This window comes from Macaca nemestrina, chromosome 1 (assembly GCF_043159975.1).
Source record: "Macaca nemestrina isolate mMacNem1 chromosome 1, mMacNem.hap1, whole genome shotgun sequence".
Classification (NCBI taxonomy): Eukaryota; Metazoa; Chordata; class Mammalia; order Primates; family Cercopithecidae; genus Macaca; species Macaca nemestrina.
The window spans coordinates 187245388-187264235 of record NC_092125.1 but is presented as its reverse complement, the minus strand read 5'-3'; the positions used below and the strand labels follow the sequence as shown (position 1 = coordinate 187264235).

At 48.0% G+C, this 18848-nt stretch overlaps 2 protein-coding genes across 9 annotated transcripts in view; both read left to right on the top strand.

Moving 5' to 3' along the window:
• Positions 1-1819: 1819 nt before the first annotated feature.
• The window catches only part of LOC105494964 (fatty-acid amide hydrolase 1), a 62194-nt gene continuing 45165 nt past the window's right edge, over positions 1820-18848 (top strand). For 2 of the 8 annotated variants that reach the window (XR_011621345.1, XM_011764053.3), the window contains exons 1-4: positions 1823-2203; positions 6062-6405; positions 8542-8696; positions 14304-14464. Coding sequence is in view for 7 of the 8 variants with exons in the window: in XM_011764053.3 (XP_011762355.2) it covers positions 2111-2203; positions 6062-6405; positions 8542-8696; positions 14304-14464 (753 nt within the window). In the remaining variant the exon portion in view is untranslated. Of the gene's footprint in view, positions 2204-2659; positions 2792-5097; positions 5559-6061; positions 6406-8541; positions 8697-14303; positions 14465-18848 lie in introns of those variants that run through there. The other 6 variants (XM_071093701.1, XM_071093709.1, XM_071093726.1 and 3 more) reach the window with 6 other exon arrangements.
• Positions 2244-5018, top strand: LOC112429006 (sperm head and tail associated protein-like). Its single transcript, XM_024796999.2, has one exon. It carries the CDS (start codon positions 2583-2585, stop codon positions 4875-4877), a length of 2295 nt encoding a protein of 764 aa, XP_024652767.2. The 5' UTR covers positions 2244-2582; the 3' UTR covers positions 4878-5018.

The window sequence follows — 18848 nt, the reverse complement described above, 5'->3', positions numbered from 1 at the left end:
AATTCCTCTCCCTTTTAAGGGCTCACAACTCTAAGGGGGTGCATGTGAGAGTGTTGTGATTGATGGAACAAGCAGGGAGTACTTGACTGGGGGCTGCATGCACCGGTAATTAGATTGGAACAAAACAAGATAGGGATTTTCATAGTGCATTTCTATACAATGACTATAATCTATAGATAACATAACCGATTAGGTCAGGGTTAGATCTCTAACTACCAGGCCCAGGGTGCGGCGCCCGGCTGTCTGCCTGTGGCTTTCATTTCTGCCTTTTAGTTTTTACTTCTTTCTTTGGAGGCAGAAATTGGGCATAAGATGATATGAGGGGTGGTCTCCTCCCTTAGCTGAAACCCATTGGGCTGCACTCCCAGACGGTTAAGACATTCTAAGCCACAGTTTGAGACAGGTCAGCACAAAATACAGCTCATAAAGACCTTGCTGATACAACCGGTTGCAGTAAGAGTCCGCCAAAACCCACCAAAACCAAAATGGCTACGAGAGTAACCTCTGGTCATCCTCATGGCTGCACTCCCACCAGCGCCACGACAGTTTATATGGCAAGGTTAGGAAGTTACCCTATGTGGTCTAAAAAAAGGAGGCAGTCAGGCATGGTGGCTCACATCTGTAATCCCAGCACTTTGGTGAGGCCCAGGCGGGTAGATCACAAGGTCAGGAGATCGAGACCCTCCTGGCTAACAGGGTGAAACCCTGTCTCTACCAAAAATACAAAAAATTAGCTGGGCGAGGTGGCGGGCGCCTGTAGTCCCAGCTACTGGGAGGCTAAGGTAGGAGAATGGCGTGAACCGGGGAGGCGGAGCTTGCAGTGAGCCGAGATCACATCAAGCCACTGCACTCCAGCCTAGGCATCAGAGCGAGACTTCCTCTTAAAAAGAGGAGGTGTGAATAACCCCTTGTTTAGGGTACCATCAAGAAATAACCATAAAAATGGGGCAACCAGCAGCCCTTTGGGGCTGCTCTATCTATGGAACATCCATTCTTTCATTCTTTTACTTTAATAAACTTGCTCTCACTTTGCATTGCGTACTCGCCCTGAATTCTTTCTTGTGAGAGATCCAAGAACCCTCTCTCTGGTAACAATGTCTGTAATCCCAGCCAATCTCCCTGCCTTTTGATCTCCCTCTCTCACTCCTACCCACCCTGATAATTGGCTGTTGAATGATCATTTAAAAACACAGTTTCTGATCATGTCCCTCCTCTCCACTGGATTCAGTGATGTCAAATGTTGTGGGGCCTAACGCTTCCAGAATTTGAGAAGGCATAGTTAAAATAAAAAAAAATACAAAACTTGGCCGGGCACTGTGGCTTACGCCTGTAATCCCAGCACTTTGGGAGGCCAAGGCAGGTGGATCACTTGAGGACAGGAGTTCGGGACCAGCCTGGCCAACATGGTGAAACTCCATCTCTACTAAAAATACAAAAATTAGCGGGTGTGGTGGTGCACACCTGTAATCCCAGCTCCTTGGGAGGCTGAAGCAGGAGAATCGCTTGAACCGAGGAGGCAAGGGTTGCAGAGAGCTGTGATCGTGCCACTGCACTCCAGCCTGGGCGACAGAGGGAGACTCCGTCTCAAGAAAAAAATAATAATAATACAAATTAGGTATAGTTCCTTGAAAGGGGGCGTGCAAATGATAGGTCCTGAAACTTAAGCTTCATTCGTTTCACTGCAAATCTTCTGCCTACAAGTCTGGTCTCATTTTCCTCTACCTAAGGATCTTCCTCCATGCAATTTCGGTCTAGGAGGCCCTTCCCTTCCCTTTTCGCCTAGCTAACTCTTTCGGTACTCAACCACCAGCTCCTAATCCTCCCTGATCCCCTAAGTGGGCTAGGGGCTTCTTTGGAGTCCCTCGCACTGCTCCAAGCATCCAGGAAGAGTCATCATTCCGGGTGCCAGGTTGCTCTTTTTCCAGCAGCCTTCAGGGGATCCCTGGCGGGGCGGAGTCTCTAGAAGCGCGCGGAGTCCTGGGAGAACGTCGGAAGTATTTCCTTCCCCTTTTTTCGCTAGTGTCCCGCCGGGTGGCGCTCACCACCTCCCCGGAACACGCGAGTCTCCCGCTGCGGTTCCGGTCGGAATTACCCAGTGGCGCACGCCGACATGGCTGCGCTGACACTGAGGGGTGTCCGGGAGCTGCTGAAGCGTGTGGACTTCGCGACGGTCCCGCGGAGACATCGACATAAGAAAAAATGGGTAAGGTCCAGCTGGGGGCGCAGGAGGGAAAAGTGAGGGTGGAAAGTTCTCCAGTCCTTCCATTTCCCGGCCCTCTAGAACGCCTACGCGTCTTTCCCAAGTACTTATCTGAGCATCCGGAGGCACCTCCCCCTCACGTCTGTTCCGTCACCGCCTCTATCCTCACTCTTTCTGTCCCGAGCGTTTGTTTCTTCCACTTGTTACGTCTGCAGTCTCCTGACTCCGCCCCTCTAAGTTGCGTCATCACCTTCGCCTTCATTCTTTTAGTGATGTCACGGTCTCTTGTTCCTCAGCTGTGTCCACATACCTTTCTGTCCCCCACTACCCCTTTTACTTCCCTCCCTCCCCTCCCCTTTTCCCTTGCCCATTCTTCCCCCACATGACTTCTCCTCCTTTCCTCATTGATTTTCCAGCCCGTTCGCCCTCACCCCTCGGAAAATACCATAGCGACCTTCCCTGCACTCCTGGGTCTCCGCCGCCTTGCAGGAAAGGATTCAGCCCCTTCCTCAACCTCGAACTGCCTCTGGCGACCGGGAAAGGTTACAGCGACGACCCTGCCCGTACTGCCGGCCCAAACCCTGGCAAAAGGTGCAACGAATCCTCTCATCCTCTGGAATCTCCCTGCTTCTCCAGAGACCCTTTTTCTTGCCTCCCTGGAAGCCCTGGAATTTCTTCTATGACTGGCACGCCCCCCTACCCACCCCAGCCGATGCCCTCGCGGCCTCCACCATCTCTTCCACCCGCACAACCTTCCTTGCAGTCAGGGAGATGTTCTTTTGAGTCCTCTTCCCCACTCCCGGAAAGGACCTACTGCCGCGAGCCCTGCCACTCGGGTTCCCCACTCTCCAGCCCTTATTTTGAGCAGTTCAGCATTCCGGGGTCATCCCCTCTCTGTCAGCGGACCCCTTACTGCAGCTGGATGAGTCCCTCGAGAATGCGGCGTGCCTGTGTTCAAGGCGCGTACTTTGACCAGCGCACTAATCTCTGTTACTCCAGCAGATGCCCTTCAGCTTTTGGAACCAGCCCGGCAACCTCCTTTCCCCTTGCTCATCAGTCCCCGGGAACGAGCCCAGTGACCTCCCCTCAGCTCACTCATGTACCCTTGGAAACTGGACCCATGATTTCACCTCCTCCTACACATAGGACCCCGGGAACTTGCCTCACGATTTCACCTCCTCTTGCTCTCCGGCCAGTGGAAACTAGTCCTATGGACTCCTCAACCCCTTCTCACAGAGTTTTGGAAACTGGGCTGATGATCTCTCTGCCCTCTCACTGGTCCTCAGGGAGAAGTTATAATGACCCCCTTCTCTCCCCAGCACCTTCCCCACCTACTGGCAGCTTTTACTGTGGCAGCCTTAGGCCTCTAGACTCTTGTGAACCCAAACCACAGCTTGACCTGCCCCTTGAGAAAAATTGTTGTGGCTCCCCACTCTCTTCTCAGGCAGGTAGGCCTGGCTTTCCCAGGTCACCTCAGGACGGCTCTTATCATTACTCCCATCTTTCTTCAGAGGCCTACATGCCTACCCCTGGAAGTCCTTGCTATGCCATCCGCCTGCACCCCAGGAGTACTGATTCTGCTTGGTCACCCCAGTCCCAGGCTCCCAGGAAGGCTTGCTTTGAGTCCCTTCTCTCCTGGGAGCCAAGTGGGAACTCTTACTTCATCCTAACTCCGGGCACCACAAATGGTCCCCCTTGTTCCCAGGAACCATCTCGTCCCCATGGTCCTCATTCTGTCCTTTCCTTCCCTTCACCCCTGGGCAACCAGTTTATATCTCCACCCCAGTCACTTCCCCGCAGAAGCTATAATGAACCCCCTCTTCCCACCCCAGTTTCCCCCCAACCGGAGTCCCCTAAGTCCCCAGAGTTAAGACAGTCACATACTCCCCACAAATGTCTCTCCCTAGTCAATACTCCCCAGCACACCCCTTCTAGCCAGCCCAAGCCCACTAAGGCCCGCACCTCTCCCCCAACTCCCTCCTGCCTCTCTGGTCCTTCTTGTATGGAGCCATACATCACAACTCCTTCAAATTCCAGCCCCAAAGAACTTCCCCCAGGGACTGCCTTACCGACTGTGGTCCGTAGAACCCTCAAAACGGTTATCCCCACTTCTCTTCCCCTCAGCCTTCCTTGTGATCCTGTCTCGCCCAATAGTTATGCTCAGAGCAGCCCCCATGGGCCCTCCATAGGGCCCCCCTGCAATACCCATATATACTCTGTGGTTCCCTCCACCCCCCATCCCTGCCCACTGTCTGGCTCCCTCAATCATTCGAAAGGCCCCCCTCCCATTGTGCCTCGGTGTGACACCTATAGCACTCCTAGGGGCCCACCCCAACCTCGTCGTCAGCCTGTGATGCCTCCTTGTTCTACCCACATCTATTCTTTTATCCCTTTGAGAACACCCTTTGATCCTCGAAGTTTACCTATTGTCCCCCGAGTCCGGGCCTACCCTGATACTGTCCCCTGTGGCCTCCATATCTACCCTGTGGCCTCTCAAGGCCCTTGCAAAGAGCCCCTGCAGATTCCCTACAGCTGCCCTTTGCCTTCATCCAAGGATTCCAGCTGTAACACCAATCCCAGCTGTAGTTCGACTATTATTAGGGAATGCCAGAGTCGTGACAGTGAGAGCAGGAGTTCCCACCAAAGCCAAAGCCGGAGCCAAAGCGAGTCCTCGTGATGACAGAAGTCAGAGCCGGAGCAAGAGACATCATTTGAGCAGAAGTCCAAGCCAGAAAAGGAGTCCCTATCCTAGCAGAAGCTGGGGCCGGAGCAGTAGTCCTCAACAAAACACAAGTCACGGCCAGAGTGAGAGTCCCCAGCTTAGCATAAATGAGCGCCAGGGTGAGAGTCCTCAAATTAGCAGAGGTCAGGGCAAGAGCAAGATTCTATGATGGCAAAAGTTGGAACCGGAGCAAGAGTCCCCAACATGGCAAAGGTCAAGGCCAGAGCAAGAGTCCCAGCAGGGGCAAAAGTCACAGTCAGAGTGAGAGTCCTCACCATAACAAGAAATGAAGGCCAGAGCAAAAGTTCTGACCAGACCAAAAATCTAGGCCAGAGCAAGGCATAGATAGTAACAAGATTGCCAGCTATAACAAGCATCCCAGCTGCAGCAACTAGGACCAACTTGTGGACTCCTCATCTGAAGTCTTCATTTCTCTTTTACTCTGCCTCCTCGCTCTTGTCCTCTTGTCCCCTGTTACCCCCATAGCAGTCATTCTACAAGTCCCTGTTTTGGTTCACACCTCAGGATTCTGTGTGCCCTCCTTATCCTACCTTTCTGGGGTCTGGGAACTCTCCCAACATGACCCTCAACCCTCTAATTCTAAGCATTATGGTGCTGGTCACTGCATGACGCTAGGTAAGTTACCCGCATCTCTTCATCACATTGAAACGTTACTAATTTTTTTTTGTATCTTACTGAGCTATCAGTTGTAGTGCTCACATAAGCTAGAAGACATGAAAGTGCTTTCTAATAGGACTGTTCAGAAGAAAAGGGCCTTTTGCTTTTAAGTTCAAAGCTTCCCAGAGCCTCCATAGTTTCTCCTAATCTTCTGCAGGCTTTCCTCAAGAGTCCTCTCCTGAGCTCCCATTCTTCTAAGTTCCTCTTACTCCAAGGTCCCCCTCCTTGATGACCTCCGCACAGTACCATGAGAGTTACATCTTTATTGGACAACCCTGGGATGGGAAGGCCCACCCTCTGCTACTGTTCCCTCTCACACTTCTCTGGCAGGAAGGCAGGATGCAAAAGCAGGAGTGGGCACTAGCTGGATCCAAGTTGCCCCTAGACTCTGAGGTGGGGTCAGGTAGTAGGGGGTAGAGGCAAGACTGGGAAAACCAATAAGCCTGTCCTCTCTCTTTTAGGCTGCCACAGAGCCCAAATTCCCTGCCGTTCGACTGGCTTTGCAGTATTTTGACATGACTTACAGTGTGCAGTTTGGAGATCTTTGGCCATCAATCCGTGTCAGTCTCCTCTCAGAGCAGAAGTATGGTGCACTGGTCAATAACTTTGCTGCCTGGGATCATGTAAGTGCTAAGCTGGAGCAGCTGAGCGCCAAGGACTTTGTGAATGAAGCCATCTCCCACTGGGAACTGCAGTCTGAGGGTGGCCAATCTGCAGCCCCATCCCCTGCCTCCTGGGCCTGCAGTCCGAACCTTCGATGCTTCACTTTTGCCAGAGGGGATGTCAGTCGCTTCCCTCCTGCCAGGTAGGATCTGGAGCCGTGACAAGCAGTCCTGAGTGCCTGCTGGAAGTAGATATGATGAGACTCAGCGTCTACTCTCTGTAATAAGGACCATAATATTGCTAATATTTATGGCATGTTTATACAGACTAGGCATTTTTTGAGGTGCCATGTATATGTTATCTCTTTTTGTTCTGTCAACAGCCTTATGAAGTAGTTATTATTGCTCCTCTTTTACATTTGGGGAAACTGAGGTACACAGAAGTTAAGATTCTTACTTGCTTTAGGTCCCTCAGATGGTAAGTGATGTGGCTAATATTTAAACCCAGAACCTGCACTTTGAACCCACTCTGCTCTGTGCCTCTGGCAGAAAACAGCCACCTTTTACATGAGCACTCACTGGGCTCTCTCAAGTTGAAATGTGTGTTATTCACAGCAGTCTTCTCATTTTGCCCTCACAGCCACCCATCAAAGTGAATAGGAAAAGTAACTTCATGGTAGCAAAGAGGTAGTGGGACTTTCCTAGGAAATAGGGCTGGCATAGGGGCACAAACTTGGTATTAGACTGGGAAAAAGAAAGAACTTCCAGTTTCTTGATTCAGTCCTCATGTATATGAAGTTGCATGAGAAAAGACTGCAGAATCAAATGCTGAATTCTGCTTTAACAATTAAGGAGAGCTCAATGTTAGTTGTAGGGTATGGGAATCGATACCCTACAACTTTTTGAAAGACTTTATCGGACTTTCAAAAAGACTGATTTATTTTTTGAAAAGAATAAATTTTGAAAGACTGATTTATTTATTTAAAAATATTGACTGGGCGCGGTGGCTCACGCCTCTAATCCTAGCACTTTGGGAGGCTGAGGCGGGCGGATTGCCTGAGCTCAGGAGTTTGAGACCAGCCTGGGCAACACGGTGAAACCCTGTCTCTACTAAAATACAAAAAAATTAGCTGGGTGGCTGGGCACGGTGGCTCATGCCTGTAATCCCAGAACTTTGGGAGGCCGAGGCAGGCGGATCACAAGGTCAGAAGATCAAAACCAAACCCCGTCTCTACTAAAAATACAAAAAATTAGCCGGGCGTGGCAGCATGCGCCTGTAGTCCCAGCTACTCGGGAGGCTGAGGCAGGAGAATGGCGTGAACCCGGGAGGTGGAGCTTGCAGTGAGCTGAGATCATGCCACTGCACTCCAGCCTGGGTGACAGAGCGAGATTCTGTCTCAAAAAAAAAAAAAAAAAAAAATTAGCTGGGTGTGGTGGTGTGCACCTGTAGTCCCAGCTACTTGGGAGGCTGAGGCAGGAGAATTGCTTGAACCCGGGAGGCGGAGATTATAGTGAGCTGAGATCGTGCCACTGTACTCCAGCCTGGGCGACAGAGCGAGACTGTATCTCAAAAAAAAAAAAAAAAAAAAAAAATTTGTCTACCAAATACTAGGCATTCAAGTGCCTTGACGCACAAGCCCTCATAGAGCTTCCAGTTTAGTGAGGAAGACAGCTATTTAAAAACAGTAATTGGCCAGGCACAGTGGCTCACACCTGTAATCCCAGCACTTTGGGAGGCCAAATCGGGCAGATCGTGTGAGATTAGGAGTTCAAGACCAGCCTGGCCAAAATAGTGAAACCCCGTCTCTACTAAAAAATACAAAAAATTAGCTGGGCGTGGTAGTACATGCCTGTAATCCCAGCTACTCGGGAGGTTGAGACAGGAGAATCACTTGAATCTGGGAGGCAGAGGTTGCAGTGAGCCAACATTGCTCCACTGCACTCCAGCCTGGGCAACAGAGCGAGACTGCATCTCAAAAAAAAAAAAAAAAAATTAGCCAGGCATGGTGGCGGGCACCTGTAATCCCAGCTACTCGGGAGGCTGAGGCAGGAGAATCACTTGAAACTGGGAGGCAGAGGTTGCAGTGTGCCGAGATCGTGCCACTGCACTCCAGCCTGGGCAACAAAAGTGAAACTCTGTCAATAAATAAATAAATAAATAAATAATAATTCTGGCTCCCGTATAGATGAATGAATAAGTGAATAAGTAAGTGTGGGTCTGAGAAATGAATTTTTGCTGATTGGAGCTCAGGCCCCAGAGGGCATGGACTTGGTGGCCTTGACTCCCAGTGGGTGTCCTGACCTGGAATTTAACAATAAAGTGGTCTCCTCTTTTCCAGACCTGGCAGCCTGGGTGTCATGGACTACTACCTGATGGATGCTGCCTCCTTGCTGCCTGTCCTGGCCCTTGGCCTTCAGCCTGGGGACATCGTGCTTGACCTGTGTGCAGCTCCTGGGGGAAAGACACTAGCGTTGCTTCAGACTGGCTGTTGCCGTAAGTCGGGGTGCTGGTGTGTTGGGCAGAGAGAGCTCCCCACCTCATCTAGTCCCAGGTACATTGAATATAGTAGGTTCAGCCGGGTGCAGTGGCTCATGTCTGTAATCCCAGCACTTTGGGAGGCCGAGGCATTCAGATCACCTGATGGCAGGAGTTCCAGACCAGCCTGGTCAACATGGTGAAACCCTGTCTCTACTAAAAATATATAAATTAGCCAGGTGTGATGGTGCACGCCTGTAATACCAACTACTCAGGAAGCTGAGGCAGGAGAATTGCTTGAACCTGGGAGGTGGAGGTTACAATGAGCTGAGATCGTGCCACTGCACTGCAACCTTGGTGACAGAGTGAAACCCTGTCTCACACACACACACACAAAAAGAATATGGTAGGTTCTCTAGTCCCAAAGTCAGAGTGGAGGGTAGTACTTACTTGCTAAGCTTGTATATTTTTTCGTTAGTTCCTCTCTTTCTCTGTTAATTGGTCAAGAAAGATTGCTGAACAAGTTCTCTGAAGTCAGATTAAAGTAGGGCTCTGATCAGTTGATCACATGACACACACTCCTCTTCATCTGTTTACTTTTCCTCTAAGATTAAGCCCATTTCTTTAGCCTACTAGCTAAAATGATAAGATCTACCTGCAGTCACCATTTATATGTTTTATATGTCACTCTTCCAGGCTTTATGTGCTTTAACCTTACTCTGCTACTCTCTGTTGCCTTTGCTCTTGTTAAATTTTCTCCCTGGAATTCCCTCACCCTTGGCTGTCCAAATTCTTTTGACTTTCTTTTTTTTTTTTGAAACGGAGTCTCACTCTGTTGCCCAGGCTGGCGCGACCTTGGCTCACTGCAAGCTCTGTCTCCCGGGTTCACGCCATTCTCCTGCCTCAGCCTTCTGAGCAGCTAGGACTACAGGCACCCGCCACCATGCCTGGCTAATTTGTTTTTGTACTTTTAGTAGAGACAGGGTTTCACCGTGTTAGCCAGGATGGTTTCGACCTCCTGACCTTGTGATCCGCCCGCCTTGGCCTCCCAAAATGCTGGGATTACAGGTGTGAGCCACCATGCCCAGCCATCCTTTTGACTTTTAAGCCTCAGCTCAAGTGTGCCACTTCTTGGACGTCTTTCCTTATGACTTCTGCTGGCCGGTTCAGAAATGATGCCTGTCTCCTGTGCTCCCACAGCATGGGTATCGCCCTTCCAACATTAGCCTTGCCTTAGGGCTTTACTAGTTATATCTTCTCCCTCTTAAAGAAGATGGATTCTGGCCGGGCACGGTGACTCACGCATATAATTCCAGCACTTTGGAAGGCTGAGGCGGGTGGATCACCTGAGGTCAGGAGTTCAAGACCAGCCTGGCTAACATGGTGAAACCCCATTTCTATTTAAAATACAAAAAACTAGCCGGGCCTGGTAGCAGGCTAATCCCAGCTACTGGAGAGGCTAAGGCAGGAGAATCGCTTGAACCTGGGAGATGGAGGTTGCAGTGAGCCGAGATCGCGCCGTTGCACTCCAGCTTGGGCAACAAGAACAAAACTCTGTCTCAAAAAAAAAAAAAAAAAAAAGGTGGATTCCTTGGGGATAGGCCCACATCTTATTTGTCTCAGTAAAGTAGCCCAGCCAAGGCCTTGTGCACTGTTTTGTTTTTTTTTTTTGAGACGAAGTTTCGCTTTTCTACCCAAGTTGGAGTGCAGTGGAGCTCAGCCAGGCTTCTCTTGCGCTGTGCCCAAGCCTTTCTGTTGGGCCTAGACCCTTGTTTTCCAGCTCTTGTCAGCCGGCTTGCACAGTTTGAGTCAGCATCCAGCCTTATGATAGGCATTGGTTGATTCAGACAGGTATCACATTTTCTGGAAGTCCAGAGGGAGGGAAGAAAAGATGGGTCATGGGCTTAATGAATCCAATGCAAGAGAGCCCAGCCGATGTGCTGGACAATTCTCATCTGACTGAATGCTGTGGGAATCCATTAGAAGGGAGATGAGTAAGGGTAGGATTACTTGGAGGAGGAGGAACTTGAACTAGGAGGAGGAAGAAGGCCAAAGAAGAAGTAATTGAGAGTTGTTCTTCTAAGGTGTGCTTAACTATCAGCACCTCACCTTCATCCCAGCTCCTTATCCAAATGACGACTCTTGATTCGAGGAAGACAGGATCACAGAATTTGTATAAGAAGGGAAGTTAGGGTTTACTTAGTCTAGCCCTCATATTTTATGGAGGGAGAAATTGAGTTCTGTGGAGATTAAATAAATAATACAAGAATTAGAGGTAGAGCCAGAACTGGAACCCATCTTTCTTTTTCTCAGTTCATATCCTTCTGCAAATTCCTCTAGAGCAGAGAATACAATTTTTACTTCTTTGAGTGCCCTCAAAAATGGAGACATTGGCCGGGGGCGGTGACTTACGCCTGTAATCCCAGCACAAGCTAGGAGGCCAAGGCAGGTGGAATACTTGAGTCCAGGAGTTCAAGATTAGCCTGGGCAACATAGTGAGACCTCGTCTCCATTAAAATAAAAAAAAGGGAGACATTTATTTGTGGTATTACTAAGCTGGTTCATAGTAGTGACCACTCCCATTAGATAAGGTAGACACTCGCATCTTGCATTCTTGCACCCTCCCTTGTTGCTCTTTGACTCAGAGGCCAGGTATCAACTGTCATTTATCATCAAACTTGCAATATTTTTATCACAGTAACACTAAGCAAAGTGAGATATTTCTTGAACTCATGTCTATCAATAAAGAGAAAATGAAAGATAGATGGTAAATCAGAATTAGGTTTGGATGCATTTGATAGAAAACCTAACTAATTAGCTTAAAGAGGAAACATTAATTTATCTCTTACATAAGAGAAGCTGAGATATAGGCACTCCAGGTATGGAGGCTCCACAATCATCAGGGACTTAAGCTCCCTTTTTCCTTTTGCAATGTATTTTGTTGCTAGTGTTAGCCTTAGCCTCCCTCCCTTTAAGAGGGAGAAGATATATAACTAATAAAGCTCTAAGGCAAGGCCTCATGGTCCAAAATGACTGCTGGAGGTCCAGCCATCACATCCATATTTAAGTCAAGAGGAAAGGATTGGGCAAAAGAGACTCATTTCATCTCCCAATTATGTCAGCTTTTTAAAAATATCTTCCCAGAATTCCTATCCAATACTTCTGCCTACAACTATGACCAAAAGTTAGTCATATAGTCATATTTAGTTGTGAAAGAAAGGCTTGGCCGGGTCTGGTGGCGCACACCTGTAATCCAAGCACTTTGGGAGGCCGAGGCAGGCAGATCACCTGAGGTCGGGAGTTCAAGACCAACCTGACCAACATGGAGAAACCCCGTCTCTACTAAAAATACAACATTGGCTGGCATGGTGGCACATGCCTGTAATCCCAGCTACTCGGGAGGCTGAGGCAGGAGAATCGCTTGAACCCAGGAGGTGGAGGTTACTGTAAACCGAGATCACGCCATTGCACTCTAGCCTGGGCAACAAGAGCGAAACTAAAGAAACGTTGAGAAATGTAGTCTTCTGGGGCAATTTTCCCCTTCCAAAAAATTGGGGTTCTATTCCTAAGGGGGAAGAGGAGAATAATTTTGGGTAAATCCACTGTAGTATCTACCAAAGATGAAGAGAGCCATAGGTTTCCAGAATAGTGGGAGAGCATATTTTTTTAGAAATAAATATTCTTGGCCGGGCGTGGTGGCTCAAGCCTGTAATCCCAGCACTTTGGGAGGTCGAGGTGGGTGGATCACGAGGTCAGGAGATCGAGACCATCCTGGCTAACATGGTGAAACCCTGTCTCTACTAAAAAAAAAAATACAAAAAACTAGCCGGGCGCGGTGGCGGGTGCCTGTAGTCCCAGCTACTTGGAGGCCACTGCACTCCAGCCTGGGTGACAGAGTGAGGCTCCGTCTCAAAAAAAAAAAAAAAAAAAGAAAGAAATATTCTTTGCTGGGCATGGTGGCCCATACCCATTATCCCAGCACTTTGGGAGGCTGAGGTGGGAGAATTGCTTGAGGCCAGGAATTCAAGACCCACCTGGGCAACATAATGAGACCCAGTCTCTCTTTTTTTTTTTTTTTTTTAAACAGAATCTCGCTCTGTCGCCCAGGCTGGAGTGCAGTGGTGCGATCTTGGCTCACTGCAAGCTCTGCCTCTTGGGTTCACGCCATTCTCCTGCCTCAGCCACCCGAGTAGCTGGGACTACAGGCACCCACCACCATGCTCAGCGAATTTTTTGTATTTTTAATAGAGATGGGGTTTCACTATGTTAGCCATGATGGTCTCGATCTCCATACCTTGTGATCTGCCTGCCTTGGCCTCCCAAAGTGCTGGGATTACAGGCGTGAGCCACCGCTCCCGGCCTTTCAGTCTCTTTTTAAAAAATTATTTAAATACATTTTTATTTTTATAGAAATGAGGTATTGCTATGTTGCCCAGGCTGGCCTCGAACTCCTGGGCTGAAGCAATTCACCTACCTTGGCCTCCTCCCAAAGTGCTGGGATGAGAGGCGTGAGCCACTGTGCCTAGACTCAAAGACCCTGTCTTTAAAAAAAAAAAAAAAAGGCCGGGCGTGGTGGCTCAAGCCTGTAATCCCAGCACTTTGGGAGGCCAAGACGGGCGGATCACGAGGTCAGGAGATCGAGACCATCCTGGCGAACACGGTGAAACCCCGTCTCTACTAAAAAAATACAAAAAAACTAGCCAGGCGAGGCGGTGGGCGCCTGTAGTCCCAGCTACTCAGGAGGCTGAGGCAGGAGAATGGCGTAAACCCGGGGGGCGGAGCTTGCAGTGAGCTGAGATCCGGCCACTGCACTCCAGCCCGGGCGACAGAGCCAGACTCCGTCTCAAAAAAAAAAAAAAAAAAAGAATGTGGCTGGGTGCAATGGCTCACACCCGTAATCCTAGCACTTTGGGAGGCCAAGGCAGGTGGGATCACCTGAGGTAAGGAGTTCAAGACCAGTCTGGCCAACATGATGAAACCCTGTCTCTACTAAAAATGCAAAAATTAGCCAGGTGAAGTGGCGCACACCCATGGTCCCAGTTACTCGGGAGGCTGAGGCATGATAATCGCTTGAACCCAGGAGGTGGAGGTTGCAGTTAGCCGAGAGTGTGCCACTGAACTCCAGCCTGGGTGACAGAATGAGACTGTCTCAAAAAAAAAAAAAAAAGAAAAAGGAAAGAGAGAGAGAGAAAGAAAAGAAAAGGAAATAAAGGAAAGGAAAGAAAGGGAGGAAAGGAAAGGGAGGAAAGGGGAGGGGGAAAAGGGGAGGAGAAAGGAAAGGAAAAGGAGAAAGGAGAGGAGAAAGAGGAAAGGAATGGGAATAGGAAAGGAAAAGGGGAAAGAGAGGGGGAGAAAGGGGAGAGGGGACAGGAAAGGAGAAAGGAAAGGAGTCTTACTTGGTCTGCTTTATTCATTGACTTAAATAACTTTCTGGCCCATGTAGGTGTTTGCCATTGCAACCCCACTCCAGAATGACTGATGCTGTGCCATGCACATAATAAATGTTTCTGATGCTGGGGTTTGTGTTGGCTGGGACTGCCTGAGAATTGTTCTGACTCCATTAGTGCCATTGCTGGTGGAATGTTTCACTGGGCCATGGCCTCTGAAGTATCTTTATTTCCACAGGCAATCTTGCTGCCAATGATCTCTCCACTTCCCGAATAGCCAGACTACAGAAGATCCTTCACAGCTATGTGCCTCAAGAGATCAGGGATGGAAATCGAGTTCGAGTTACCTCATGGGATGGCAGGAAATGGGGAGAACTGGAGGGGGACACCTATGACCGGGTGAGTGATTCTTGATTTAGGACATGCATCCAGCTTAATGTGGGCTCCCCATCCTGGCTCCAGGGCCTGAGGGGTTAGGATCCAGCCCCTATGTTTGAGTATGTAGAGCTGTTTCTGGACCAGCCAGTTCTACATTGGTGATTTGACCAAAAGAAAAATCAGCTTAGATGACTGGTTATTGTCTCCATTAAAGACAGTTGGCAGCAAAAAAGAATTTGAACCTATTTGAGTGGGGAAAAAAGTTATTAGGCTTACTTTATTTCTCAAGTCACTTGGTTGCTCAGAAAGCCTCACGAAGATAAGTATGAATAAACTCATTTATTTATTTTTGAATGTTAGTACAGCACACGGTACAAAATTCAGAAGGCACAAAAGAGTATCCAGTGAAAAGTGAGTTTCTCTCTTCTGGCCTGTAGCCCCCTATTTCCCCACCCTATAGATAATGATTGTTTCTTTTTTTTTTTTTTTTTTTTTTGAGAAGGAGTTTCACTTTTGTTGCCCAGGCTGGAGTGCAAGGGTGCGATCTCTGCTCACTGCAACCACTGCCTCCCGGGTTCAAGCAATTCTCTGCCTCAGCCTCCTGAGTAGCTGGGATTACAAGTACCCACCACCATGCCTGGCTAATTTTTGTATTTTTTTTTTAGTAGAGACGGGGCTTCACCATCTTGGCCAGGCTGGTCTTGAACTCCAGACCTCGTGATCCACCCGCCTCGGCCTCCCAAAGTGCTGGGATTACAGGCGTGAGCCACTGCGCCTGGCTGATAGTATATTATATTGTACTCACTCTTCTGAACTTTGTATTTTTTTCTATTTATTTTTTTTTTTTTGAGACGGAGTCTCGCTCTGTCGCCCAGGCTGGAGTGCAGTGGCCGGATCTCAGCTCACTGCAAGCTCCACCTCCCGGGTTCACGCCATTCTCCTGCCTCAGCCTCCCGAGTAGCTGGGACTATAGGCGCCCGCCACCTCGCCCGGCTAGTTTTTTGTATTTTTTAGTAGAGACGGGGTTTCACCGTGTTAGCCAGGATGGTCTCGATCTCCTGACCTCGTGATCCGCCCGTCTCGGCCTCCCAAAGTGCTGGGATTACAGGCGTGAGCCACCGCGCCTGGCCGTATTTTTTTCATTTAATAATGTGTCCTGGGATTAAGTCCTTTTTTAATTTTGTTGACATTTTTGAAGTATAGTTGTTGAATAACAGTTTATATCAATTTAAGATTTTGATAGAGATTGCTAAATCTCTGTGGAGGTTAAACCAGTTTCACTCCTACTGATAAGGAATGAGTACTGATTTCCCACATCCTGCCAACATTGATGCTATCAAACTTAATTTTTTTGCCAAATGGATAGTATCTAATTTACAGTCTCTTATTATGAATCATGTTGAAAGTCTCCATATTTACTTTTAAATTTTTTTTTTGAGTGACAGGTTTTCACTTTGTCACCCAGGCTGGAGTACAGTGGTATGAACACAGCTCACTGCAGCCTCAACCTCCTGGGCTCAAGGGGTTCTTCTGCCTCTGTTTCCCGAGTAGCTGGGACTAGAGGAGTGTGCCATCATGCCCAGCAAATGATTTTTTGTAGTGATGGGGTCTCACTATGTTGCCCAGGCTGGTCTTGAACTCCTGAGCTTGAGCAGTCCTCCCACCTCAGCCTCCCAAAGTGCTGGGATTATAGGTGTGAGCCATTGTCCAGGCCAGTCTCTTCATGTTTTTAAGTTATTTATTTTATTTTAAACGGCATATTCTAAAAATATTTGTTTAGAACACATATTTCTAAAAATATATAAAATATATAGCTGTTGTCTCTGTGTTGTCACCTGATTTACCCAATCTGTCTAGTTCTCACCATTCTGCCTCAATCACTCTAAGAAACTGAAAGAAAGACCAAGGCTTATGGAATCTTGGATAGGCTTGAGACTTGCTTTCTGCCTGTGTAGGAATCCCCTACTCATTTTTTTTTCTTTTTCTTTGAGACAGTTTTGCTCTCGTTGCCCAGGCTGGAGTGCAGTGGTGCAATCTTGGCTCACTGCAACCTCTGCCTCCCTGGTTCAAGCCTCAGTTCAAAGTTCAGTTCTCCTGCCTTAGCCTCCCAAGCAGCTGGGATTACAGGTGTGTGCCGCCACGCCTGGCTAATTTTGTTTTTTTTAATAGAGACAGGGTTTCACCATGTTGGTCAGACTGGCCTCGAACACCTGACCTCAAGTGATCCACTCGCCTCAGCCTCCCAAAGTGCTGGGATTACAGGTGTGAGCCACTGTGCCTGGCCTATTCATTTTTCTTGATATGAGAGCAGTGGAACATGGTGGAGAGAGCATGACCTCTCCTGTCAGCCTAACCAATTTCTACATTACAGGGGTGCTACTTACTAACCTTAGGCAAACTTGATCTTGCTGAACTTCAACCTCTTCGTTTGTGAAACAGGGTAATCCTACCACGTAGGATTATTGTGCGGATTCAGTGAGTATCCAGGGAAAGCACTTAGTATAGTACCTGGCGGTGAAAATTAGGCAAGCAGGAGCCATCATCATTTTTCAGCCTATACTTAAACACATCCATTGATGGGTGCACACTGAGATTCTGTTGTTGAACACTTACAATGTTAGAAAGTTCTGCCTCTTACTGCAATCTGTAGATTGCATAGTATATGGGTGAGGGCAAGGATTCTGGAATCAGACTGCTTGGATTAGACCTGGTTCCATTACTTATCAGCCGGAGAAGTTTCAGTGAGTTACTTAACTTTCAGTTAAACTTCAGCTTCTTCATCTGTAAAATGAGGGTAATAGTATAGTGCCTATCCTGTAGGTGAAAATTAAATAAGAATGCATTTGGCACAATGTCTGGAATATAGAAAACATTCACTAGTATTATAATCATCACAATCCTTACCATTATTATAATTATTATTTCCATTCATTGATCCTAGCTACTTATTTTGGAACAATATAGAATGAGTGACCTGCTATTTCACTTGACAGCTTTGATGTTTGAAGATGTCTTTGTTAATTTGTTTGTTGAAAAACTAGTTGTGGCCGAGCACGGTGGCTCACGACTGTAATCCCAGCACTTTGGGAGGCTGAGGCGGGTGGATCACCTGAGGTCAGGAGTTCGAGACCAGCCTGGCCAACATGGTGAAACCCTGTCTCTACTAGAAATACAAAAGGGTGTGGTGGCAGGCACCTGTAATCCCAGCTACTCGGGAGGCCGAGGCAGGAGAATTGCTTGAACCCAGGAGGCAGAGATTGCAGTGAGCCAAGATCACATCATTGTACTCCAGCCCGGGGTACAAGAGCGAGACTTTGTCTCAAAAACAAAACAAAACAAAAAAAAAAAAAAACCTAGTTGTGTACAATATACTCTGCTGTGGTAGGCAAGTGTTAAGTACTTTTATTTATTTATTTGAGACAAGGTCTTGCTGGGGCTGGAATGCAGTGGCTCAATCATGGCTCACTTCAGTCTTGACTTTCTGGGCTTAAGGGATCCTCCTACCTCAACCTCCCAAGTAGTTGAGACTACAGGCACGTGCACCATGCCTGGCTAATTTTTTAATTTTTTGTAGAGATGAAGTCTCACTATGTTGTCCAAGCTGGTCTCGAATTCCTGAGTTCAAGTGATCCTCCTGCCTCAGCCTCCCAAAGCATTAGGATTACAGGTGTGAGCCACCACGCCCAGCTGCGTTAAGCACTTTAGATGCAAAGAAGAATACTATCTCAGGGCTCTACATACTCTTGGTAACTCCATCCTTCTCCCAGCTCCACTTGTCCATCAGCTGGAGAAGGGACAGGACCTCAGAGCTCTGCATGTTCATGGAAGACACTAACCCTTCCCCCCAACTCACAACTTTTTTTTTGTGAGCTCTATTTCAAATAATATGATGTTTATTTGAACATGTTTCTATCTTCCCTTATAATACAATATCATACAAATTTATATTAATACAAATAATATTTGTTAGACACTTGCCCAGGGCTGAGATTCAGTGGGAGCACTATCCTGGCAGGACTGGTTATTTATGACTGACATCCATGCCAGTGCCTGATGTGAAGATGCACATGCCATATCTGATGTGGAGTGATTTGACTACCCTCCCTAAATGTTTCCTAAGTGTAGTGCAACAGTACAACTTCCTTTTCTTTCTTCTGTGACTGAGATCAACATATTTTTTTATTTTTGAGACAGGGTTTCACTCCCATTGCCCAGGCTGGAGTACAATGGCACAATCTTGGCTCACTGCAACCTCTGCTCCCTGGGCTCAAGCAATTCTCCTGCCTCATCTTCCCAAGTAGCTGGGACTACAAGCACATGCCAGCATGCCCAGCTAATTTTTCTGGTATTTTTTGTAGAGACGGGGTTTTGTCATATTGCCCAGGCAGTTCTCGAACTCCTGGGC

What these genes read in the sequence shown, in the direction of transcription:
- LOC112429006 (XM_024796999.2), top strand. Translation starts at nt 2,583, where the DNA reads ATGACTTCTCCTCCTTTCCTCATTGATTTTCCAGCCCGTTCGCCCTCA.